Source organism: Aspergillus foveolatus (assembly GCF_047715535.1).
Source record: "Aspergillus foveolatus strain CBS 279.81 unplaced genomic scaffold BDW70scaffold_11, whole genome shotgun sequence".
Taxonomy (NCBI): Eukaryota; Fungi; Ascomycota; class Eurotiomycetes; order Eurotiales; family Aspergillaceae; genus Aspergillus; species Aspergillus foveolatus.
Window position 1 is genome coordinate 121,796 of NW_027396075.1, and position 24,197 is coordinate 145,992.

Here is a 24,197-nt window from a genome sequence, read left to right on the forward strand (position 1 = left end):
TATTTGCAATACCAGTTAACCTAACCCAAGCCATTGGAGCAAAATATACTACATATAAATACAAACATTGACCCCCATGACGTTCTCTCTCGATCTATGTCCATTGAGTCATGCATGCCTCTAATCTAATTTCCCTCCTCTGAATCAAAATTCAAACACTCCCCTCCCCTTGACCCTCGCCCTTTCCCTTTCCTTTTTGCTGCTCCCCAGGCAGCTCCGGCAGATCCAACCCCACTCGCCTCGCCGTAAGCCTAACCCTCTCCTCTTCGTCCATCAGAGATCCCGGATTATACCGGTCAACAAGCATCGCATACATCCTCTGTGCGCGCGCATACTGCGCAAACTGCTCTGCTTGTTGCAGGCGCCGCAACACGGCCTCTCCCTCCGATACGCTTTCGCCGGCGCCATTAGAAGGTTGCGAAGTGGGTTTTCTGTATGCCTCGCGGATTCGGTTGTGTAGAGGTGTTGGTGAGGAGAGGGAGCGGCGGGGGAGTTCGCGGAGGATGGCACGGTACGTGGATTTTGCGGTTGCTGTTGTGCTTGCGGACATTCTTGGATTTGGATTTCTCGCTGGACTTTGGCAAGTCTTGTAATATGGGCTATTATGCTGACGAGGTTTATTGAAGACTCGTTTGGAAGAAATTCGCGGAAGAGATTGAAAGTTTGCTAAGTGTTGGATAATGTAGAATGTTGACCGATAAGTCCGACTTTCGCCGCCGCGCTGCATCTCCGATATCTAGTACTATCACGTGACTATAATAAGTATAAGTGTTGAGAAACAAGGAATTAAACGAATCGAGTCTGCCAATAAGCCCGCGAATAGGCCTGCTAACTTATTACATTTGCCCAAGTATAAAGAATGGTGCTAAGTAGGTAGTAAGATGTGGGAAGATGCATATGTTCAGCAGTACGTATGTACATTATCTTAGGACGATCAAATCGTGAGCGTTTCATTAATACTTCATCAAGGGGCAGAGCGTGGGGGCGTGACAGTTGGTAGGTAGGAGTCTGATGTCTCATTATGACATGTGTTCTCATTATATTGATATTGCCGGTATGGTTATGATCGAAGCCAGCCGAATTTTTTCCGGCCTAGGTCGCCGCCGGTGGAAGGTTCAACCTGCATACTGCGGGCATACAGTTCCTGAGCGAGTCAGCACATAGTCTACTCGCTAGGAGAGAAGTAAAATACATACCTCGTCATCGCCTGAAAGTTTAGTGTCCAGAATCAACCTAGCAACTTCGTCGTACCGGTGCAGGTGTGGGTAGGGGGTCTTTTGGCTGCGTTGAATGCCAAGCACCACTTCACCCATGACTTCAAACTTCTTCCAGTTAATCCGGTTGCGGTTGTCGCCGATAAAAGTCCTGTTACCCTCTTCGGCTGAGACGAGGTCGCGGCGGTGGAGTGGTAAAAACGGAATGCGCTCGGAGAAGGAGTTGTCCCATGCCAGTCGGTAGGCGAAGTGGCTCTTCTGAGTACCCATAAGAATTACCAGTCTCATGAAGTCTTTTTGAACCTGCGGCGGGACAAGCTCGCGGGTTTGATTAAGCCGATGTACCGGCGTCCCATTAATCCCAGCAATGACCGCTCCCAATGAATTATAATTATTCAGGCGGCGGAGTTTCTGGGATGGATTAGCCAGGTCGGGTAACAGTAAGATGGCGGACTTACCTGAGCAATATTCATAAACTTCTCTAATGCCCGTGCTCGGTGCTTCGGCTTGTCCCGCAACAAAATTACACTTGCCACAAAGAATGCCACATGATTGAATTGCTTGATCATGCGGTTGACATGCTTCAAACTCTGGATCTTATCCTTGTCCGGTCCTGAGATACTCACATGTCGCACAAGATCTCGCGGCCGGAAAGTGTTGAACATTATCCAATCAATGCGAGTCAACTCGTTGGCAAAATCCTCATCCGGAATTTCCATCAGTTGCCGCCATACCACCTTTGTCAACGGAATCCGCCCCAGCAAGTCCATACCGCTTGCTTCTCTTTGCGCACCGTCAATGCTCAAGAATGTGAACGACTGACTTGGTATATTGCCGGGTTTCTCCAAAGATGGGTTCGATAATGTGGCTGATAGATTCATTGGCTGATCGTGCACGCCCTCGCTGAGGTCCAGCGCACTCATGCTGTATATAGGGTCTTCTTCTTCATCGTCGTTTTGATTGTCGTCCTCGCATTCATTTCCAATTGAGAAGTCACCTAGAAACGTGGATGGCGAGTTCTTAACAAGATTTTCAGGGGGAATCTCGTTCTCGTCGAGTGCTTCGACTTCTCCATCCTTGAATGCCCACCCGACGTCATCATCTTCCGCATTTACTTCCAGGTACGAACCAATCTCCTTGGCCGCGAACATGTAGAAGTGGCTCCTTTCGAGAGTTGAGACAAAATCCACAATCCGCTTTCTTGTCTTCGGATACGCCAGGTCCCCGGGATACTCCGAAACCCACTGGGCAATGACACTGAGAAGCCTTAGTTGGTCCGCGATGCGAGTTAATTGATCCGTGATATCTTTCTCATTCCGCTCAAAACGATTAATAAGCGCGTTCAGGAGGGTAGCCGGGGCAGCGAATTTCCGATAAAGACAGAGGAATATCGATGCAAACTTAGAGTCTTGCTTTGAGATTGGCGGCGCGACAAGACGATCAACTAGTTCATCGAATGTGAAGCCCGTTTCGTTTGTGGAACTTTCGCTAGATGCCTTATCCTTACTCTCAGGGCTCGACGGGGTACTCCGTGGTTCATCGTATTCGTCTTGCATATCCAAAAAGCCATTGAAAGCATCCGAGCCGCCACTATTACGCCAGGCCGATTGGATCAGACGCTGTCGGGTTTGATCCTTACCTGGCGACGATTCGCCAGTCGCTGAAGTTTTCTGGGAACTCAACCGGGAAGGTGGTGTATGTGGTCGCACCGGATGCGAATTGCTCCGGGCAAATCGTGAACCCTGTGCATTAGAAGCCAGATTTGGCGACGGCTTTGAGTCTGCGGGATGGCGGTCGACGCCGTACCCTTCGACTCCAGTATCGAGAGCACTACCAAACGGGCCGCCCGCGGCTCCAGCGAGCAATGAGGTGGGGGTTTCTGAGCGGGCGCGAGTGTGATGCCACTCGTGCGTGTTGGAGATGGGACTTTTCTCCGCTATAACTAATTTATATGATTAGCCTCAAATATCTGAAACAGTTACCGCAAGAAACATCAGTGAAGCCGGCATTGGTCCTGTTTGTGCGGGTTTGAGTTGCGATCCCCCAGGATCAACGGGGGAAAAATGGCAAGAAAGGGTACACGAGCTAAATCCAGCGAGCTAGTGCCAACGAGGCAGGCCTGAATCCTGATGGGCTGTCGACCAATTTTCAAGCACACATCCATACAACCAAGCATATCAAATGCTGAAGGCCGTAAACATGGATATTGCCGCAGTCGCTGAATCCATTGTTCTCGCTCTCTCGGTGTCACCCCTTTTTCCCAGAGTCATATGTAAAGGGGCAGCGGTCGGGTTTTTGTTTTTTACTTACATTCTCTTTGGCTAAAAACGTCACGCAAAATAACAGCAATACACATTTTCTGCTTCTGAGGCGACTCGGGAGATGTTCGATGAATGTCGTAGCTCCCAAAAGATGTTTCAAATGGTCCATAAGGACTCGTCTTATCACATTTAGTGGCAACCAACACGAAAGGGACGGAGGCGGCGACGAATGTTTCTGAAGAGGAGAGATATGGTAAGCTTCTAGTCAAAGAGACCCGGTAGGAGCCCGGACAAAACAGACCTAGCATCTTTGACGTTTCTGGAACAGAAGTAGGGCGATTCGCATCGTACAAGAGCAGCGCGCCGTCGATGCTGGGGGGTGAATCGTTCCCCAGCAGTGGCCATCTTAATCTTCTATTGCCATCGAAAGAGATCTCGTCCACGTGAACTTCCACTAAGCGAACAACGTATACAGTCCCATCTAAAGACATCTTCTTCGTTGTAGATCGCGAGGTAAGAGGATGTTTCATTTCCAAGGCGCTCTGGATAAAGGTCGTTTTGCCGACTTTGTCCCCGCCAACAACAGCGATGCTCACATGCGGAAAGCTCGACTTGAGGTTAGCCTGGTTAGCCTAGATAAAGTTCGATCGTTAGAGGAATTTCTAGGACCCAATTGCACGAAACGTCGGAGCCATACCTCGAACCCGACCTGGGGTGATGAGACCCCGGAACCTCCGCCATATGTTGAGCTTTCATCCTCCTCAACGAGTGTCCGTCCAACACTACTGCCACCTTCAATCGCAGTTCTGGATGAATCGAGTTTGTATAATCCCCCGGGCGGAGCGGAACTTGTTCGACTTTGTAGACCCGGTCGTTGAGGGACGAGGCCTGCCTGGGCCCGATCGCTGGAAGCCCGTTCCCTTCTCGAGGGTTGGGAGGCCATATTGGAAATCTCGATCACGCGTATCGGTGGACGGGCCTACGTTGCGATTAAAGGTCGATCAAGCAAACAGGATACGACAGCGCAAGGACCAACGGCTAGGTAGATAGACGAGGCGGACACGGCAGCTTATCCATTGTCACTTTGAATCAACTCGAAAAGACTTCCCCCTTTGCCAGGCGTTACACTGTTTTTTCTCGCTTGTAAATCCGTTGCAAATTGTCACTCGTCGATATGTTCAACGCAGTTCGAAGGCCGTGCAATAACCTCTCCTTTTCTTCCTCCTTTTCCCCGGTCAATCGACGGATGACACAATAAGGATGAGTAGACCGCAAGTTGGCACGGCTCCGACCTGCTGATTACGGAAGAATAAGATGGATAAGTTTCACGATTTCACCGCTTGACGTAGAATCGAACAAAGTGGTTGATCGATCATATACCCCGTCCCCGTCAAAAAAGATCTTATTAGACCGAGACAGCCACAATCCACGGAGGCAGCGGGTTGAATGAGCGGACCAAGTAATAGAGGAAAACTCCCGGTCGCGACCAATAATTAAGGGATTTCAGAAACAGCAGTGACTTCGATGAAGATCTCGCGTAGATTGAGGACTAGAGAGGTGAGAATCTCAGTTAGCCCAGGCTTCACTTCAAATCCGAAGGTTCAACCGTTCAGCGGAAGTTGCGCGCCCGCTCAAGATCGGCAGAGCGCAAACCCCGATGTGCACACACCAAGCTCGTAGGTTACGCCTAGCGGCTAAGCAAATCAAAAGCTGGTTATTTATTCGCGGAGATGAGTGACTTTACGAGGGAGAATAGCAGGATAAAAAATAACTGTCGAATCGCAGGCCAGAAAACTAGAAACCAAAATCTTACTAGCGACGGACCTGGACGAATCGCGCGGTCAACCCCAGACCGTAATACAAAGACAAGTTTCTCAGCAGAACCAATAGCCGTTCCAAATCAGAAAAGGAGAGCACGGAATGCGCGGATGTGTTTGCATTCAACCTGAACCTGAAGCTTTGATCTGAAACTGCGAAAATTATAGATGACGAAACTAGTCTGCCAGTGTGGGTGAAACTCGCGGGGAAAATACATTTCTGGCGGGGTTCGTCAATATCAGTATGTGGTATAGAGCAGAGCCAAATGAGCAGTTCCCATCCTTGCACACCAAACATTGTCTAATCCGTAGTAATATTCGACCATATACAGCACTATAAAAACTATGGTAGTATGTTTCTGAGACTGATTCTGGTGATGTTGATGCCTCAAGGCTGTAGCAGGCTTATACGGTACAGGTCCCAAGTTTTCATAATGCGGAGCAGACAAAAAAAGCACTGGACTTCGCCCAGGCCATTTGAGACCCGGAGTAAGTCCGTCCGAATTCTGGCAGACGCCTAGCACCAGCCTCCATGCGCGTGTCTCACAGCGGCCAGTCGATCCCAGCCTATATCGTATCTGGAACTGAGCGACATACGTAGCGCGGACGACCCGTGAGGATATGCCAGAAGTGACGGCGCTGCTGTAATATCAAGATCATCTCTGTCCTTAGCAAAAGAAGTCTGATGGCTCATAGCTGGACTAATCTTCGATGTCCTGCATGCGTCCCGTGTCTGAATTTTGTCCACCGGACAGTGAGTACTCGTGTCGTTCGTAAGAAGAACAGCACCAACCGGACCCTCACTGGTGCTCCTGCAAATGCCCCTCGTTCACAAGAGTCAGAAGCCGCATGAAGCCTTCGGCGCCTTTGCCGGTCTCCGAGCCATCCTCACACTGGCCCCGATATTTTCGAACCTTTCCCAGACCCCTCCTAAAGCCCTTTTCCCTTGTCCACGGCCCATGGCCGCGCGGAGTTGGTTTGCCTCTTCCAGAATGGCGTGGTCTATCCTTGTGCGCCGGTCCTTCTACCCATTGTTCCTCCAGAGTAGCCTTATAGATGTCTCGTAATTGATCGCGGAGCGGCGGATAACGTTCAAAAAGGTCTTTAATCTGTATCAACAGTCTCTGGGGTGCCAAGTCTTGTCCATCCGCAACGGGCTGTCCTTCCGCACCGGTTATATGTCCATTGGTTTCACTGGGATGCGGTTGTTGTTCGGTCGCATCTTCAGGGTTCTTGGGCGCCTTAGGGGCGCAGTAAATCTTATGTGTACGAGTACATCCGAGAGAACAGCTGTAGACGTGAATAAGAGCTTGCTTCTTGGAACAGATCAGTGAGCGGGAAATTTACCTCATAAGCCCACATGTAGGGCATCGGTATTTGAAAGGCTCCGAAGCGCAGACCTCACAAAGACTTGTCATTCTTGTTCTTATGTTGAGTATTGTCAGTTAAGTGACCGTCGCACTGTCCGTTCCATGACTGCTAGTAGTGGAACGCAGTGGTGATAATACACGGCACAGTAACTGCAGACATCAAATACGGTAGGAAGTCACGTGCGATACACACTGCATGCCGCATGGTACTTTGTACCTGGTGGCAAAGTTCAAGTACGTCACAGCACAGCTACCACAAACATAAGAGAATACCATAATCAGTCTGAATATTTTGGCTCATAGACACTTTGTACAAGAGTGTATCCTTTGATTTTGCTCCTGCAGTAATAGCATTCCGATGTTGACTAATATTATACAAGATATGAATTGGTCTTATTTGTTGCCTGGCTTTTGTGTCTAATTGTCCCAAATTGCTTGATTGGTTTGCCGGGGTTCATGGCATATATAGCGCACGCCCGGGGCAGTCACGCAATATCTACGCAAACGTCTGCTCAAGGAGAAGAACACCGCAGAAAGCTGTTTCATCGTCAAGTGATTACGTGACGGTTAGTTCGACGTTCCACGTCATCACAACCAGAACTTCCCAATATATACTTCATGATTAGCTCCGTGATTATATGGGAAACGAAAGCCCCCTACCTATACAACACCCAGGTATGGAAGACTAGCGACTCACGCGGTACGGACGAGTCTGATCTTTGTGATGTATTCATCGTATTACATTGCTTCGTGATATGGAACAAGTCAATCATTGTATTCTCACTTATCGGGAAGCTCTGAGAAACCGTGCCGGAATGGAATATTAGCTTCAGTATCCTTCATGAAGGTTTGAGAACTTGCACCAAGCCTGTAGCTCTCTGCAGCAGAAACTGGAACCACTGAAAGTCTCAGCGTGTCTTATGGATGCTTCCGAGAACTCTCAGAACTGAGTTGATTCTGAGGAGCCTCAACCTTCCAACTGTTGACAGGCGCAGAATTCCACCTGATTCATTGATACTTTGATACTGCTTTATCCGCGCATTGGCGAACTACCCGTTGTCGTTGACAGACGAGCTAGAGATTTTCCGATTCCAATCAACTATAGTTCCACGAATGAGCAGACAGCGGACCGGACGAACTGGGTTACGGAGACATTGAATGTTGATACCGACAGCTTATGGAGCATTTGCTCGACATTGTGCTGGGGAAATTTGCCGCTCGATCCTATTATCATTTAACCCAATATGAAGACACTTGGGAACTATAGCTGGCACCGTTGATTTAATGTGTGCAATTTTTCCACGTCGAAACGATTACTGGCAAATGAAAGTGGTGTCAGGGTGTACTTATGACTATACCACATCCAGGCCTCGTAATTGCTTCTTCATGAAAGGTATGGTTTGGCTTGACATCGCACTGCTCAGCGGAGGAGATTATCAGCTCAAAATGTGCTCAATGGCTACAGATTCTCGGGAGCTCGCAGATTAGACTTCTTCTTGATGCATATTGCAAGGCGCGCTTTACATATGCCTTGCGGACATGCCCGTATTCTATGGCCTGCTGGCAGCATTATCAAACTCTCTGTCCATAGAGTCTCCACTATGGATTCAGAGGTGTATTAAGGTGTATTGACGAACCGGTTCATCTGATCACAATATGCTTGCTATGATTGGGTGCAAGATAATTTGTCAGCTTTAATCACGTGACTATATTGCGTCAGAGTCCCTAGCCAGCCATGATTCAAAACTTATCCGGAGGCGATACTTTCAACGCGGCACAACACATAATATCTCTTGGATGTTCTCGATCGCGAAAATGGCTTCTAGCTCAACATCTGCAAATATGGTCAAGCGGACCATTCTCGGCCACCGTTTGGCAGCACAGGTTTTGAACTTTGCCGAGGCTTCCCCTCGGACAATTAGACCCTTTGCTTTTGGGTCAATTAGAAGTATTCACAACTCGGCACGCTTACCAACAATCACCGCTTCAGAGACCCGGCATAGGCCGACGTTGCGACCGCACCAGCTGTCTGCAGCTCACGGCCGAGTCAACGGGCAGCCTCCCACTGGCAAACGAACTATCTTCATTCAAACCGAGTCGACGCCGAACCCTGATGTAAGCCGAAGAGGTCATCTTATATCTAACAGAACCGATACTAACTATTCTGCTGCTTATTTCAGGCTTTGAAGTTCATTCCAAACCACAGAGTCCTCCCCGAAGGCTTCCCTACCTCCTTCTTGGAGTACCTCTCCCCGCGCTCTACTCTTGCTCCTCCGCACCCATCTACGCTTGCCGCAAACCTATTCAACGTCGATGGTGTGCAGTCAGTCTTTTTTGGCACCGACTTCATCACAGTAACTAAAGCCAGTGATACCAACTGGGCTCACATCAAACCCGAAGTATTCAGTCTTATCACCCAAGCCGTGACTTCGGGCGAACCGATCGTCAACACCGTGGAAAAGAGTGGAGCAAGCGGGCAGAAAGGTGGCGAAGTGGACTCGCTCAGCTACAACGAAGAAGATGATGAAGTCGTCAGTATGATCAAGGAGCTTTTGGAGACGAGAATTAGGCCTGCAATCCAGGAAGACGGGGGAGACATTGAGTTCAGAGGATTTGAGAATGGGATCGTTATGTTAAAGTTGCGAGGCGCTTGTCGGACGTGCGATTCCAGCACCGTCACCCTGCGCAATGGCATAGAGTCTATGCTCATGCATTATGTGAGTTTGATTCCATTCTATCTCACTAGACTCTGGTTCGGACACGAGACTAACTGCATTTACCGAAAACAGATCGAAGAGGTCCAGGGCGTCGAGCAGGTCCTTGACGAAGAGGAGGAGATTTCTATGCTTGAATTTGCCAAATTTGAGGAGAAGCTCCGACAGCAAAAAGGTGCCCAGGCGACCGCTCCCTCTTCTCTGGATTCGGCGCCCTAGAGAAGACTTCGTATTTGACTTTATAGATAATAAAACGATTAGTACCAATTCTGTACAATATATTACATTGGGTATCAAAGTCTGGCCACACTTGGCGCGATTGTGAGGCGTTAAGAACCAATATAAATACATCCAGCACTACCCCACCACCAATATGAGAGCTTTCTGTACTCTCTGCCTAGTTCATGCATATCAATGAATGATAGATGGAACATGTAATTAATCAATAATTTTGATCCAGAACTGTAGATTCAAAAATTTTCCGAAAATAATCCTTCATTAGTGAAACAGTTGGAATTATTTGAGGATACAAGGTTAACACATGTATCTTGGTCACGGAAGGTCGATCTCTGAAGCCTTACTAACCCTGGGTAGCCCCTCGTAAGCTCTACATTCGATTGACTCACCAGGAACTCTCACAATGGCAAGATGCATTTGAACAACGTTTAAGGAGAAACAAAGCAAGCTTGAAAGGATCCAATCAGGTCCTCCCATCTTTGGATTCACTTCTCTCGGGTCTCGGCTCTTCGTATATACTTAGCGCGGTCTCCACAGCTCAGCTCTTAATGTCAAAAGGTACAATAAAGCTACAGAAGTACGTTTCGGCTAGTGCCGGTAAAGACCGAAGACCAAGAGGCGAAGACGAGACCGTAGACTAGAGACAAGACGGCGCTTTGTGTGGAGATGAGGGGCTCAACAAGGTGGAGTCTAGAATAGCAACTCCCAAGGCTCAAGCCAAGCGAGGCCAGGTCAAAGCAAATCCAAATCTGCACCGATGAATGTGACTAACCACGGGGCTGATAAATGCAGCTGTCAAAGCCATTGCATGGCATATAAACCTGTATATATAGCGCGGCATTAATTTGGCAGCTCAAAAATGAACATGCAAACCAGCCCCTGTCTTCTCTAAATGCGAGTGATGGTAATATGGTCCGAGTCCCGTGACGGCGGAGTCGGACGCATATGTACCCCGCATTTTCTGCTCGTGGCCGTCAACGGTAATCGGTATAGTGTCCGTCAAAGGATGTTGGCAGGGAGTGGTCTGGGTCATATACTCGGCGTTTTGGAAGGGTAAGGTATCGGGAGACAAGCAAAGAACCTCTAGGATTAGCCACAGATGTTTGCTTTCTGCCGGGGGTTTGCATTCGGCAGGAATCAGTCGAGTCTGCAAAGGACATGTGGTTTCATTTGTGTGGCTTCATCACTTCAAGTCAAAGACCAGGCTCGACCTAACGTACTTGAACAATGTACCCCATATTTGGGATTGGAATCCAGAATCGGCACTAGGCTTTGCGCACTGAATGCCACGCAAATATAAAAAAAGGTCCTGATCGTACGGAAACGGGTAGACAGGTACGCATCCTCTGGGTCGCTGAGGAAGATGATATCATGACGCTGGTTGATCCCGTCGAAGCACGTACCATATTACGTAGCTGGACTACTTAGCGCTACGGGATACTCTGGAAGACACCATATCAATAACATAGGTTATATTGTAGGATTGCAGGTCTGATATTGACATCGGGGTAAGACGATCAAGCGATCCGTGAGTTTTCGGGCCTGCTGTCATTCGCCGACTAGTGAAGCGAGGGGTTGAATTGAGCCCCTCCATGGAATCTCGGTGCATACCATCGACTTCCCTCCCAAGATCATGCTGTCATCCTGTCAGAAGACATGCCTGCACGGGAGAATCAAGCGGCAAATCGCCACAAGGGCAAAAGGGCTATCAATGGACAAGGGTGCTCGTGATTGGGGTTGGTCTGAACAGCCACTGCCAAACTTGAAAGCTCTCTCCGCAGTTCTATCACTACCGAGCGGCGATCCTGCATTAGGGCCACTGGACAGTTTCGCCCCTCTTTCGAAAATCGCTTGGTCGGAATTGCAAGCCTCTTCCCCCGCAATTCCTGGACAATCGATGTAAAGTGCTCTCTGGCCACAATGGTCCAACCTTTCCTGGGTATAGTGTAACGTGGCTCTGAGATGACGTACCCTACTCTATCTGTTCCACGAGGAGGCTGATCATCATCAATCTCCAGATGGAAGCTGTATGTTCCAAGCCGCATGACGGTGTCCGGAGCCCAAGTAGACAGGGTAGATATGGGCATGCGGTGTTCCGGGTAAAACTGCTGCTAACGACGGGAATCCGAGCTTGAGGCCTTAAAGTTTGGCCGTCTGCTTTCTAGTTCCTGTACAGGTACTCCGTATATCAGGCTGCTGGTCAGCAATCAGGACACGGTTATAAGAGGCTGGCCGGGGCATTTTTCTAGGCGAGTGAGCGGCGTGGAGGATCTTCAACTCGGCCGCCAGAGCCCCGCCAGACCCACCGTCGCGGCATCGCCATCGTTGCATTGAGATCGCTCCCTTGGTGAGCTCTCTGAGAGAGAAAATATCAAATATTCATCATCAGCATCCTGCTCATCAAGAGGAGTCTTGTCCGTCTATCTGTCAGCCTGCCTTCGCAATCGAGTAGGACCACATCACAGCAGAAGGTGGTACTACGGTGCGACCACCATACCCTTACCCAGCCAAGTCGCACATCTCGTAGTCCGCTGGAGTGGGATTGGTTAGCTGATCGTGTGCATAACGGTCGAGCATGCCTCGGACGGTGACTATCCAGACTCCCCTGCTGCTTACCCCGCCCTCATCGATGTGGTTTAATCTAATTTCGCCAGTCGACAAGCAGGCAGTCTGCAGAGGGGACTCCCATGGATGTCGTAGATGGCCACCATACCGGCCCCAATATTGCGAGGATCACGCTCCTTCTTTCCAGAAGCAATGAGCGAATCAGGCAGATAGAATAGACGGCCTAGAAAGTTCACTCAAGCGACCAGGGAAAAATCGATGGAAGTTCGGGCCTAAACCTGGCCGGCCGTAGCTCCAGGACTTGCGCCACTTTTGCTGGGGTTCCCGACCCGTGGCTCGTCTGCTCCTCCTCCTTTGTGTCCACCGTCCGCCGTCCAGTGTCCAGTGGCCTGAGCCTGAGCACCGAGCGCTGCGGTTAGCTCACCTCCTTAGCTTCTGCGTTATTCCTTACCACTCACTGTACAACCTCTTCTCCTCTTTTCTACCAATCTTCTGCCCTCGCCTGTGTCCTCTCGCTTTGCTTATATTTATTCTCGTTCTTCAATATCGCTCTCCTTTGAATCTCGCCCACCCCATAAACCCACCGGCCTTGATCTTGCTCCGCAAGAGCTCATTCCCCAGATTCTCACTGCGGGCCGTCGCATCAACCTCACCACCCACCATTTTGCCTCCTTCCGCCTCACCACAACTGTACTGTGCCTGCGAAACTGCGCCATCCTACTCACCCTCCGCGCTTCCGCTTCGCTCCCGTTCGTCTCGCGACCGATCAAGGGACCTCACCTGATTCCCTCGACTGAATCGCACGACATAACTTCCCCTCTTTCCCGTCCGCCTCAAGATGCGCTGCTCTTGAGCGGACCCGCCCATAGTTACTGGAGCCAGATCGCTTTTCAACGTCACTTATGGTCACGTTACCACATACGATCCCGCATTTCCAGTGACATTCCCATCGTCGCGATTTCAAGCCGAGCATCGTTTAGACTTATTTTTCCTACTGTGAGCCGGGTTACAAGAACATAAAAAGGGGGAGAGAACAGGGAAAAAAAAGAGACTATATTTTCTACGAATCCGACTAGACCCTTCGATTCCTTTGGCGCCCCGACCTGTCGCGAAGCGCTACCTCTTCACACACTGTTTTGTCCCTTCTAGACTGGAAGCCTGGTCGCTTCTCGTACGGCGCTGAGCTGCTTTCAAGAGACGGATAATTGCACGGGGTACGGCTTGACATTTTCGTTGCTGGGTTGGCTATAGATTATAAAAGTTTCGTTCTTCCATTCTAGACTGGTGAGTTGACTGCCCATTTATCGGAGTGTGATTGTTGCTGATTGCTGAGGCTTGATAGACGCGATCACGAATTTGCTGCGCTTATGCCCACAGTCCTTTCATATTGAAAGTACCATACACCCTAACTACGCAATTTCTTTGACTTACAAGGTATGTGGAAACATATTTCTTTTTTTTGCTTTGGGTCTGCCTAGTGCCCTTGCGCTGTTATTCCCATTCGATACGAAAGAGTGGCTTCGACATGGAAGGCCCCAGAAGCATTATATCGTGCTTGCGTTCTATGTATGAACCAGATAAAAGTGGTCACCCTCCAAAGTCAACGAAAAGTTGCGCAGTCGACAAGCTGTCACTTCCAAGGAAGCTGTTGTCCGTCTTAAATTCATCAGCTTCATGAGATTCACTGTGTCAGCATGGACTATCCAGCACAAAGTGTTTGGAACTGGCGTCATAAGATGCCTACTTACCTGGTTGCTGGTTTTATCTGTTATTATCTCTTGCGACAGTTGTCATATTCCCGTTTCCTAACCTAATTGTCTTCATTGCGCTCCATCTTCGTATACTGCTGGATTCAAGAACACAACTTCAGGGCTAACTCTTGTTTTTGATGAACAGGCTATACATTGCGGGGCTTGTCTACCTACGCATCTCTTCTGCACAGTAGCCCACGCGCTCTTGCGAAATAATAAAGATTCCAATTGTTGCTCATATCCACAGGTGAGAACGATTTCACTCATTGGACCATATCCCACATGTCTCAGTACTAACGCCATGGTAGCGAATCCCTGCACAAGCCGGTCCCGGCTGTTGGTAAATCAGCCTCATATCTGCTCAGTGCCATCAATATCTGGCTTGCAGCCCTAGCTTTTGTGAAAGGTATGTTAGACGATCCTTAGCCATATTTCCTCTTTTCAGACCTTCCACAACTGTCGCAAAATTCATTGTCTTTGAAACAATCGCCCATGCCTGTACCGTCTGCTTCGGAAGAGTCTCCTATGCCCACAAAGCTCACGATTGGGTTATATGTAGTATTCGCAGTTGAATCCCCAGACAGAGCCCGTCGTATTTATCGCCTCAGAGTTGTGTTCTTTCGTCAGCTTGAAAAACATCATGGCCGCGCCATCCAACAGCAAACCCTCGTCGGTCTCCCAGACTCCGCCGAACAACGCATCAGCCAGGTTGGAAAAAAGCCATCCTGGCATTCGTCGTTCGACTCCTGATTCGGAAGCCCTTGCGTCTTCCGATGATGATGGAGAGCATCCATTGCCTGCGCCTTCTACAAGTATGCCTGCGCAGAAGCCCGTACGCCGGACCTCGTGGCTCAATGAAATCCCAGTATCGATAACCCGCAAGGCACCAGTAACTGGTCCTCTGTCGACTGGAGCTTCCAATCCAACTAGTCCTGCTACCGAACAGTCTGGATGGCAGACCAACACAAGCCCTGGATTGAACAGCTCTATAACTTGGAACAATGTCGGCAATAGTTCATTCCCGTGGGGTACTGGAATCTGGAACACTGATTCACGTAAAGAACCTCCTCCTCGGCTTTCAGAGCTTGTTCCGTCGCCCACGATGTCCATCCCATCGACCGCAAGTAACTACTTGGCTGAAGAACTCCTGAGCCCCACTACTCGGACAACCTCTGGTGACTCCTCCATCCCATTCTCCATCCCGCTCCACCCGACCCCGAAGACCTACCGCTCGCAGTCATACTCCGTGGGTCAGCTGGATCCTGAATATTCGGCTCTGACTGCGGGCAACAAAACCACCACTGCTTTTAGTGGTGGCCGTTCTCGGAATGGAGCACAATTCTCCGCTTTGCAGCATCGCTCCTCTAGACCTAGCTTGCTTGGAGAGTTAGGCCATGATCCTGCGACGCTTGGTCGGGTTCGTGAAGATGAGGACGATGGTGTTGAAAGCCCCGGTGGATCGGACGGCAGCTACAGCAATCTCAATGCTGATCAAGCTCGCACTATCCAGCAACTTTCCCGTGAGAACGCTCTTCTACGCCAAGCAGCCGGACAGATCGAATCTTCGTTCAGAGATCGTGCCATGTCGACTGCATCCGCCGCTGGCGGATTTGCGGTTGGCGGTGGGCCTCGTAACTCGCACCGGATCCATGGCAGTGTTCCTGAAGAAGGAGACCCAGCAGTAGAGGACCTCGATGAGGTGGGCAACATACCTGGTTACAGCGATCTGTATAGCAACACCAGAAGAAGGTTCTCCGAGCACTCTGTCAATTTGGAGAAGCAGTTTTCGGGCTTCGCGCCTTTGGAGAACCGTAACCTAGGAAGGGCGCATTGGCAGACTTCCCTTGGGTTTGGTAGCCTTGCAGATATTCCACAGAGCCGGCGCCATTCCTTCGCCGATATTCCAATGCGTCACCCCTCTGTCTCTGGCGACACTCAGGTGACCAGTAGCTCCCGAGTCGGGTTGAACGAGCAGGATGAGAATTATGCCAATATCAACCAAGTTTCGGTCTCAAATGCACCAGGTCAAAATCGTGAGTACCAGCGCCTTGCTATGCTCCCTCGTCCCGAAGAGGAACATGAAATGGAGACGGAGTATTTACGAGCTCGTCGATTTGCAGAGTCTTATTTTGCTCGCGACCCCTCTCTTCGCAGCGCCGCCGATACCCAATCCCCAATGACTCCTCCGTTTCACCAAACTTTCAACCCGTATGCTCGCCATCAACCTGTCCTTCCGCATCAGAACCAACTGCTTTACATTGTCACGTTCAAGTGCCACCGTGCAGACGTCTTCTACATTCAAGAAGATACCGGTCTTCAAGTAAATCCTGGAGATCTAGTCATTGTTGAAGCAGACCGTGGCACCGACCTTGGAACCATCCAACATGCCAACATCTCTTTACAGAAGGCGCGGGAGCTGAAACAGCAATACGCCGAAGAGCATTACAAATGGTTGATGATGTTCTCTAGGCAAGGACAAAGTGGTGCTGCAGGCGGTAGTGTCCCTGGCAGCCGGAGCGCTATTGGCGGCATGGGAACTCATGGTGCACACGGTGCGCAGGAGTCTGCTGGCGAAATTAAGCCAAAGTTGATTAAGCGACTTGCCCAGAACCATGAGATATTGACCTTGCGTGACAAGGAAGGAAATGAAGCGAAGGCCAAGCGTGTCTGCCAGCAAAAGGTTGCAGAACATCGCCTCAATATGGAGATTCTTGACGCGGAGTTCCAGATGTGAGTATTACCTTGTTCCGCTTTAATAGCAAACACTGATCAAGAACAGGGACTGGAAGAAACTCACTTTCTATTACTTTGCTGACTCCTATATTAACTTTAATTCCCTCGTTACCGACCTTTTCAAGATTTACAAAACTAGAATTTGGATGTCCGCCATCAACCCGGCGTCGTTTGTCACACCTCCGAGTGCTGGCCTTCACACCCCAAACCCTCTTGGATATGGCCAAGATTCCCCAGGAGACCGTTCCCACCAACGCGACGGCAGAGGATTCGGTCACTCTCGTGACGCTCTTGACGCTGGACGTGATGGTGTTGGCCTTTTGCGCAGTGGATACGGTGACACCTACCAACAGTTTGTTCACAACCCTCGTCAACCCGAGGCTGGCCTTGGCGGACTTGCCTCAGCCGACCCTTTCACTTCCTACCAACCGGGTGGGTATGGCTCCTTGGAGTACGCCGACTATACAGCTACTTCAGGAGGAAACACTGGACCGTCTCGTATGCAACCCGCACCTGGTGAATGGATGAACCGTTTTCAAGGCCTGTCGCTCAACTCTTGAAGCTGGGTCTTAAGAGGCGACTTCGCCCTGTTTTCGTGGCATCCCGTTTTCTCATTTTAACGGTACGGCGTTACCAAGTTTCTCAAGATGTCTACTTCTCAATTTAACATGTACCCAATTTCTTGTGCGTTGTTCTTTTCCTTTCCTTCTAATGTGTCATAAGAGCCTAGAAATCATGTGCAATGGGTCAAGAAAGAGTATGGTCTGTCGTTAATGCTGGTTCTTAATAGACTTTTCAGCTTCACGAACAGACGGCGCGGTGGCTTTTTTTTTCAGGCGACTCTCATCTTCTCTTCTTATACCGGTGTACAATCTCTCTGTTCCCTTTTAGTAGGTGGTTTTGCTCGTTCTTCTACTTTCGGTGTACTTATCGTGTCCATGGCGATGGATAACTACAGAAGATTGTATCGTTGGGTCCATCGAGGTTTTCTCGTGCATCAAAGTCAGACTGGTGTGTTAGGTAGATTCAGATTGAATGTAATGCGAAGAATTGTTGTGCTCGTTGACCACTAGGTCTTGGAGTGTTTATAGCATAGTCTCCCAACCGTTGAACGTCAAGACTCAGAAATCGACCGCAGTTCATATTTGATGCCTTATGGCCTTAGGGCTGACATAGGTTGAATGCCTCGGACATCAGCTACCACTAGGTCGGCAGCTGATTGGGTATGCCCACCTCGCCTAATTTGCTAGCGTCCCACACACAATCTCCTCAAGAGATCTCACCTTCGAACTTTTCCAGCTGCGACAATCGACGACAAGCCGACGACCTCCAAGCCGACAAGGTATGTCAATGTGAACATTCTGTTTCCATCTCACATCGTCGACCCCAGTTCGCCAATCTCCAACTATACAATCCGCCGAATTATATTTCAAAACTAACGGTTCGAATTTTCGTCCAGATGGGTGCCCTCAAGTACGTTGAAGAGATTCAGAAGAAGAAGCAGTCCGACGTGATTCGCTTCCTGCTGCGTGTCCGTTGCTGGGAGGTGAGAATTCCCCCCCAAGAATCGATCATTTAACATTCCGCCGGGTGCTCGTGTGCTTTGCCGTAGGATACCTCTTTGTTGCAGAGAAGGTTCTTAAAGGCGCCTCGAAACGGTTTTCTTTCGCCGGCGGATGAATGTTGTGGCACCGGAGGGTGTCTTGCTATACACTCGTTGAACTTTGCTGAGAGTGCATCAATATAGCTCCGTCAGCTGAACGCTATCCACCGTGCTTCTCGTCCTTCTCGTCCCGACAAGGCCCGTCGTCTCGGTTACAAGGCTAAGCAGGGATATGTTATCTACCGTGTCCGTGTGCGCCGCGGTGGCCGCAAGAGGCCCGTTCCCAAGGGTGCCACCTACGGTATGCATTTCTCGAATATTTCGTATGACTAGGAGGGTAGGAGGTTAATCAAAGTTTTCGAATTCAGGCAAGCCCACCAACATGGGTGTCAACCAGCTCAAGTACCAGCGTGCTCTCGCTGCTACCGCTGAGGAGCGTGTCGGTCGCCGTTGCGCCAACCTGCGTGTCCTGAACTCCTACTGGATCAACCAGGACTCCACCTACAAGTACTTCGAGGTCATCCTTGTCGACCCCCAGCACAAGGCCATCCGCCGCGATCCCCGCATCAACTGGATCTGCAACGCCGTTCACAAGGTACGTCGTCAATTATACTGGAAACTCGTATATCTGTTTGGCGCGGTACATTTGCTAATGTAGATCTCATATAGCACCGCGAGGCTCGTGGTCTCACCTCCACCGGCAAGAAGTCCCGTGGTATCAACAAGGGTCACCGCTACAACAACACCTCTGGCGGTCGCCGTCACACCTGGAAGCGCCAGAACACCCAGAGCTACTGGAGATACCGTTAAGTGTAGTTGGATGGGTTTTGCGGAGCTTCTGGATTATGGGAAAAAGCTATCTTTGTGGACGTGTCTATTCAGCCATTGCCAGCCAGGGCTTGCTTCATTGTGCTCTCAGGCTGCGAGATTAATGCAACAGATCCCCTGGGTTGGGTGTTAGCAAAAATCCTTCTATTTCAAGCATGATTCCCCGTCGCGGCTATCTCTTTAACGAAGTATGACGACTGTTTTGCTCTTTTCATAGCATTCTTGCTTGTAAATTGTAACGCCGACTTGATTGACCAGGTCTCCATCCTTTAGTACGATCAGCTGTCTACCATGGATCGTTAAAGGGGCCAGAGCCATACGGCGTACCGTTCAGACAGCCAAATATCTGCAACTGGTATCTGATAAGTACGGATAAAGAGTTTTGATGACGTTTGGCATCGTTTTAAGATGTGCAATGTAACGGCCGAACCCTATCTTGACTGTCTGACGGATGGAGCGTTCCCAAAATAGCAACGTCACCGTCGCACTGAAATCCACCAGTTCCTGACCAAATTCATTCCCTGAGTCCCAATTGACCGCGCAACTGCTATCTCACAGACTTTTTGTTGATAAAGAGATGCATCACGCTCACTACTGCTTTGCTGAGTCGCCTAATATTACTCTGTCTCACTCCTCAGGCGTTGGATGGGTACGAGGCAAGAGACACCGAAGGGTCTCATCCAATTAACCTGTCCTTCTACTGGTCCACGGTGTCTTGCGTAACCGCTGGCGATCTTTCTGGCCTCTCTGCCTAGTCCACATCTTATCGATTCTCTTCCGGACCCTATTCTCTGATCATCTTGCAAGATTAGAAGCCATTAGGGTCAAACGGCCCATGTGACGCGGACTCGTATTCGTTTATCTTGAACCTACCTCGCAGCTCGCTCCTTCTCCCGCAACTGCCTTCGCTCTCGGGAGGCCACTTCCTGCCTCAAAATCCAGTCGGCGCCTGAGAGATTAATCTCGAGGGATTGTATCTCCCCTTCGATTGCAGTACCCAATACCGCTCGTCAGAAACTGATTGTCATCGTCATCTGAAGCTCGCCCGACTACGACTCGACGAGACGCATTCACTATAGTTGCTCATCGCGTGATCAACCTGCGTCGGCAATACATGATAGTAATCCAAACGGAACCTCATCCCATAACGCTCAACTGAACGGAGCAGTCGGTGCGACTAATGCGCCCATATGCCGTCGCTGGCTGCGCATAAACCGTCGGCCCATCAATCCGCGAGTTCGGCCGGCGTCCAACCTGGCACAAGCCCCATTCCTGTGCCTATAGTTGGGGGTCGCTCCCCAAATCGCTTGCGCCATGGCGAGCCAAGAGTGACCGGCGCCCCGATCTCCCCGCCGTCGTGCCCGACATTCCACCGCGGACACTCGCGTTCAATCAGCCAGCCCTTTGCGTCCGCTCTTTCCGGGGTTGGGAAACGCCGAAACAAATCGATATCTGTTGAGGCGGACGTGGATACTGATGATGATGAAGATGACGATGATATTTACATTCCGAATCCGAATCCCATATCTACGAGTCCCCGCAAGGGCCTGCCGCGAGTACCCCCAAAGGAAGAATTGACGACTGGGAAGTGCATGACCTGCAATAATACGGTGCGGTGGCCACGGCATTTAAAAGTCTTTCGATGCACGGAATGCCTGACGGTGAACGACCTGGAGCCTTACCAAGATTCAAAAGATTCAGTAAATCTAGGCACAAGGAAGAATGCAAAGCCAATCCAGACGATTCCCAGAAAAGGTATGCCGTTTAGTTTGAACCGCGTCTTGCTCATTGTGGAACTAAGCTGACAGTTATCTCAGCAATTCCATTGACAGTTGAACGAACCAAGAACATTATTGATCGGTGCATCACCACCTACTTACAGCAATGCCTAGGAGCCCCGCCAGTGCCCCCGAAGGATACATCGAGCGAAAGCTTCAAACAGACCTCATCTAAAGCCTCTGAACACCTGACTGTACCCCAACGCCCAACTGCGCCACGGGGTCGCAGTGTGTCGTCGGCAGGCACGCGCGAAAAGGCCGATGGTGGTGATATGGTGCTTGGGAGTTCCAGCTACTCAAAAACTCCTTACCCCCCTGTTCCTCCGCCCAAGGACAGTCGGAATGCTCCCAATTCTGTTAAGTCTAGAGAGAGAAGTCGACTACGTGAAAGTGGGAAGGAGAAACATCCTTACATATTTCGAGAACTGGAGGACTATATAATATCAGGACTCAAAGGCTGTGACACTTTGAATGTGTCTTTCAATTCAGCCCATTATGCTCCCAGGGCCACACCAGAAAACAGCCAACCTGAACGCGACGTGGAGCAAAGTCCTAGAAGAGCGCAGGTAGATACAGCCGTTGAACTTGATGCTAAGACCTTGCTGGTGGGAGACTTGGTTGAGAACTCTTCTTGGTGGATGGTCGACGAAGATTCTACTGGAGTGCCGAGTCATAGCCAACATAAGCACAGAACTACGAAAATAGTCAGTTCTAGGAGCCCACGTATCAACTGGATCGATGTCGATAAGTGGTATCAGCTCGTTCTAACGGCTGGTACAACTTGGGTCGAGAAGTGGTCAATCATGAAGATCCCCGAGGAAGAGGATCGTGCGAGGGCAGAGGCATGGCTTATGGCAGACCTGAGTGTAATTGAAAAGGAGTTTACGGACTCGCGCGCACACCTACATAGGACGCTCCTGAAAGCTACGGAGAGCCTACTCAAACGACCACGGAGGCCATTGAAGAAACCTGATGATATCAGATTCCTGCTAATACTTCTATACAATCCGCTGATATATCCGCCTAGTTCAACACTGGCAAATCTTACAGTTGTTGATGGTGAGTTGAAGCCGTCACATTCTGTGGGAAACAGTTCTGAAGGGCGCGCGACAGGTAATAGAGCGCATACGGCAAAGGGGCAAAGCGGAGGGCCTGTTCAGCACCCCGGAATAATCAAGCGCATATTGGGCTTACTGTCAGACTTACCGAGTGACTGCCATCACTACCTCGTTTCGTGGTTTTCACGCTTCTCGGTTGGTCATTTTGAGAAGCTCGTTGAACTTGTAGGCAGGTTTGTGACATATCGTCTATCCCGCCAGCATGTCCGAAGAAAAAGCGAATCGGCGAATGACGACAACTATCTAATACCTAGCTTATCCAGCGCTGCTATGAATACGCCATCAGAGTTACATGCGGCCATCAATGGAATCAATCAGAACAAGCAGGCAAAGAAAAAGGCCGATGCCCCCATGACGTACAGTGATGATTGGCAGGTTCGGGCTGCAGGCCGAGTAATGGCGTTACTGTTTACTGCGAATAATGCAGACATACCTCGCAAACCACCAGGAGCGGAATCAGCAGTCACGTCCAGGCAGCAAGGAGCTCACCGTGGGCACATTATTCCAATTAGCTCCTTTTATAACACAAGGCTTGATTACTCAAATCTTGTGGTGGCAGACTTTGAGGCCTGGGAGTCGAGGACAACGAAGTTCTCGTTTTGTCAATATCCCTTCTTCCTCAGCATTGGAGCTAAAATCCAGATTCTGGAACACGATGCCCGTCGCCAAATGGAGGTCAAAGCCCGAGAAGCGTTCTTCAGTAGCATTCTGACGCGAAAGGCCGTGAGCCAGTATTTCGTGCTAAGAGTACGGCGCGAGTGCTTGGTAGAAGACAGCCTGCAGCGTGTCAGTGAGGTTTTGGGGTCGAGCCCTGAGGAAATGAAAAAGGGACTTCGTATCGGGTTCGTTGGTGAAGAGGGTGTGGACGCAGGTGGGTTGCGGAAAGAGTGGTTCCTGCTCCTCGTCCGGGAGGTGTTCGATCCCCATCACGGTACGTCCCAAGTCCAGCTTTTGAGATAATTGCAGCGGGCTAACTTGCGGTCTAGGACTATTTATCTACGACGAAGATTCTCGGTATTGTTATTTCAACCCATACTGCTTAGAATCGTCAGAGCAATTCTTCTTGGTTGGAGTTGTGCTAGGGCTGGCTATCTATAACTCGATTATTCTTGACATTGCCCTTCCGCCGTTCGCATTCAAGAAGTTGTTGGCAGGAGCGCCGCAGACGACTGGACCGCAGCCATTAACGACACGTCCTACATATAAATGCAGCTTAGAAGATCTGGAGGAGTATCGGCCTGTCCTTGCTAGAGGCCTACGGGCACTTTTGGAGTTCGAGGGTGATGTCGCCGAAACTTTTTGGCATACTTTTGTTGCCGACGTCGACCGGTATGGTGAGGTTGTCTCTGTACCACTTTGTCCCGGCGGCGAGAAGAAACCGGTGACAAATGCGAACCGTCGAGAATTTGTCGATCTCTTTGTTCACTATCACTTAGACACCGCGGTGGCGCGGCAGTTCGAGCCCTTCCGGCGTGGATTCTTCAGCGTCTGCGGCGGCAATGCGTTGTCCTTATTCCGTCCCGAAGAGATTGAACTCTTGGTTCGTGGATCAGATGAGCAGCTAGATGTGAAATCGCTGAGGGCAGTCGCCACATACCTCAACTGGGGGACACCAAAGCCAGAGTCGGTGCCCGTGGTGCGATGGTTCTGGGAGTATTTTGAGCGGGCAAATCCGGAAGCACAGCGCAAAATCCTTTCATTCGTCACGAGCAGCGATCGCATTCCGGCCATGGGGGCAACGAGTCTGAACATCCAGCTGATCTGTCTAGGAGATGACTCGCCGCGGTTTCCAACCGCACATACATGCTTTAACCGGCTTGGGTTGTACAGGTATAAGACGCGGGAGAAGTTCGAGCGATTACTCTCGGAGGCAGTGCTGAACAGTGAAGGATTTGGGCTGAAGTAGCGAATTTGCTTTTTGGGTTGTGTATAGCTTGGCTTTTTCCTCGGAGATAAACGTAAAGGTAAAATGTTGAGTAGTGAGGTGGGAGATAAGAACCTCATTGCAGATAGTATGCTTACCCGGATATGCTTACACGATTGGAATGGTATAAATGTGTCAGCTGATACTTTAAGCCTTGACACAATGAATAAAACCGAAGTATTGTTATTCCTTTTGACCCACTTGCGTTACAGTCATGTAGGCAATGGCGGGAAGAGAAGAAAAATGCGGAGAAAGACAGTTCTTCTCTATAGCACTGCATTGTT

General features: G+C 49.9%; 7 protein-coding genes across 7 annotated transcripts; 4 read left to right on the forward strand and 3 right to left on the reverse strand.

The window, feature by feature from the left end:
* Positions 1 to 151: 151 nt before the first annotated feature.
* On the reverse strand, positions 152 to 4,708 carry BDW70DRAFT_166006 (putative Ras guanyl-nucleotide exchange factor RasGEF; the record flags this gene model as incomplete). Its single annotated transcript, XM_073741879.1, has 6 exons — positions 4,173 to 4,708; positions 3,777 to 4,107; positions 3,525 to 3,710; positions 1,673 to 3,150; positions 1,197 to 1,625; positions 152 to 586 (listed from the first exon to the last, which is right to left on the reverse strand). The coding sequence occupies exons 1-6, from the start codon at positions 4,416 to 4,418 to the stop codon at positions 152 to 154; spliced, it is 3,105 nt and encodes a 1,034-aa protein (XP_073598186.1). The 5' UTR covers positions 4,419 to 4,708.
* Positions 4,709 to 5,553: 845 nt separating this feature from the next.
* On the reverse strand, positions 5,554 to 6,775 carry BDW70DRAFT_131606 (zinc finger HIT domain-containing protein). Its single transcript, XM_073736012.1, has 2 exons — positions 6,640 to 6,775; positions 5,554 to 6,582 (listed from the first exon to the last, which is right to left on the reverse strand). The coding sequence occupies exons 1-2, from the start codon at positions 6,708 to 6,710 to the stop codon at positions 6,093 to 6,095; spliced, it is 561 nt and encodes a 186-aa protein (XP_073598187.1). The 5' UTR covers positions 6,711 to 6,775; the 3' UTR covers positions 5,554 to 6,092.
* A 1,530-nt stretch (positions 6,776 to 8,305) lies between these two features.
* On the forward strand, positions 8,306 to 9,734 carry BDW70DRAFT_11645 (NifU family protein). The gene is made up of 2 exons (XM_073734649.1): positions 8,306 to 8,777; positions 8,843 to 9,734. Exons 1-2 carry the CDS (start codon positions 8,460 to 8,462, stop codon positions 9,593 to 9,595), a joined length of 1,071 nt encoding a protein of 356 aa, XP_073598188.1. The 5' UTR covers positions 8,306 to 8,459; the 3' UTR covers positions 9,596 to 9,734.
* A 2,378-nt stretch (positions 9,735 to 12,112) lies between these two features.
* BDW70DRAFT_166008 (uncharacterized protein) lies at positions 12,113 to 13,473 on the reverse strand (the record flags this gene model as incomplete). Its single annotated transcript, XM_073741880.1, has 5 exons — positions 13,094 to 13,473; positions 12,900 to 12,995; positions 12,637 to 12,716; positions 12,457 to 12,587; positions 12,113 to 12,295 (listed from the first exon to the last, which is right to left on the reverse strand). The coding sequence occupies exons 1-5, from the start codon at positions 13,126 to 13,128 to the stop codon at positions 12,113 to 12,115; spliced, it is 525 nt and encodes a 174-aa protein (XP_073598189.1). The 5' UTR covers positions 13,129 to 13,473.
* A 1,005-nt stretch (positions 13,474 to 14,478) lies between these two features.
* BDW70DRAFT_11683 (PSP1 C-terminal conserved region-domain-containing protein) lies at positions 14,479 to 17,329 on the forward strand. Its single transcript, XM_073734660.1, has 2 exons — positions 14,479 to 16,659; positions 16,709 to 17,329. Exons 1-2 carry the CDS (start codon positions 14,570 to 14,572, stop codon positions 17,220 to 17,222), a joined length of 2,604 nt encoding a protein of 867 aa, XP_073598190.1. The 5' UTR covers positions 14,479 to 14,569; the 3' UTR covers positions 17,223 to 17,329.
* Positions 17,330 to 17,972: 643 nt separating this feature from the next.
* On the forward strand, positions 17,973 to 19,307 carry BDW70DRAFT_131614 (60S ribosomal protein eL15). Its single transcript, XM_073736013.1, has 5 exons — positions 17,973 to 18,004; positions 18,122 to 18,208; positions 18,410 to 18,566; positions 18,634 to 18,860; positions 18,935 to 19,307. The coding sequence occupies exons 2-5, from the start codon at positions 18,122 to 18,124 to the stop codon at positions 19,073 to 19,075; spliced, it is 612 nt and encodes a 203-aa protein (XP_073598191.1). The 5' UTR covers positions 17,973 to 18,004; the 3' UTR covers positions 19,076 to 19,307.
* A 976-nt stretch (positions 19,308 to 20,283) lies between these two features.
* BDW70DRAFT_157817 (HECT-type E3 ubiquitin-protein ligase) lies at positions 20,284 to 23,895 on the forward strand (the record flags this gene model as incomplete). The annotated part of the gene is made up of 3 exons (XM_073740423.1): positions 20,284 to 20,848; positions 20,911 to 22,920; positions 22,976 to 23,895. 3 exons carry the CDS (start codon positions 20,284 to 20,286, stop codon positions 23,893 to 23,895), a joined length of 3,495 nt encoding a protein of 1,164 aa, XP_073598192.1.
* Positions 23,896 to 24,197: the final 302 nt, after the last annotated feature.

Excerpts from the sequence above, each read along its gene's own strand:
- BDW70DRAFT_131606 (XM_073736012.1), bottom strand. The coding sequence starts at position 6,710 with ATGACAAGTCTTTGTGAGGTCTGCGCTTCGGAGCCTTTCAAATACCGA. Across the intron at positions 6,583-6,639 it reads CCTACATGTGGGCTTATGAG|CTGTTCTCTCGGATGTACTC; the intron begins GTAAATTTCCCG and ends TCACGTCTACAG.
- BDW70DRAFT_11645 (XM_073734649.1), top strand. The coding sequence starts at position 8,460 with ATGTTCTCGATCGCGAAAATGGCTTCTAGCTCAACATCTGCAAATATG. Across the intron at positions 8,778-8,842 it reads AGTCGACGCCGAACCCTGAT|GCTTTGAAGTTCATTCCAAA; the intron begins GTAAGCCGAAGA and ends TGCTTATTTCAG.
- BDW70DRAFT_11683 (XM_073734660.1), top strand. The coding sequence starts at position 14,570 with ATGGCCGCGCCATCCAACAGCAAACCCTCGTCGGTCTCCCAGACTCCG. Across the intron at positions 16,660-16,708 it reads CTTGACGCGGAGTTCCAGAT|GGACTGGAAGAAACTCACTT; the intron begins GTGAGTATTACC and ends GATCAAGAACAG.
- BDW70DRAFT_131614 (XM_073736013.1), top strand. The coding sequence starts at position 18,122 with ATGGGTGCCCTCAAGTACGTTGAAGAGATTCAGAAGAAGAAGCAGTCC. Across the intron at positions 18,567-18,633 it reads TCCCAAGGGTGCCACCTACG|GCAAGCCCACCAACATGGGT; the intron begins GTATGCATTTCT and ends TTTCGAATTCAG. Across the intron at positions 18,861-18,934 it reads TCTGCAACGCCGTTCACAAG|CACCGCGAGGCTCGTGGTCT; the intron begins GTACGTCGTCAA and ends GATCTCATATAG.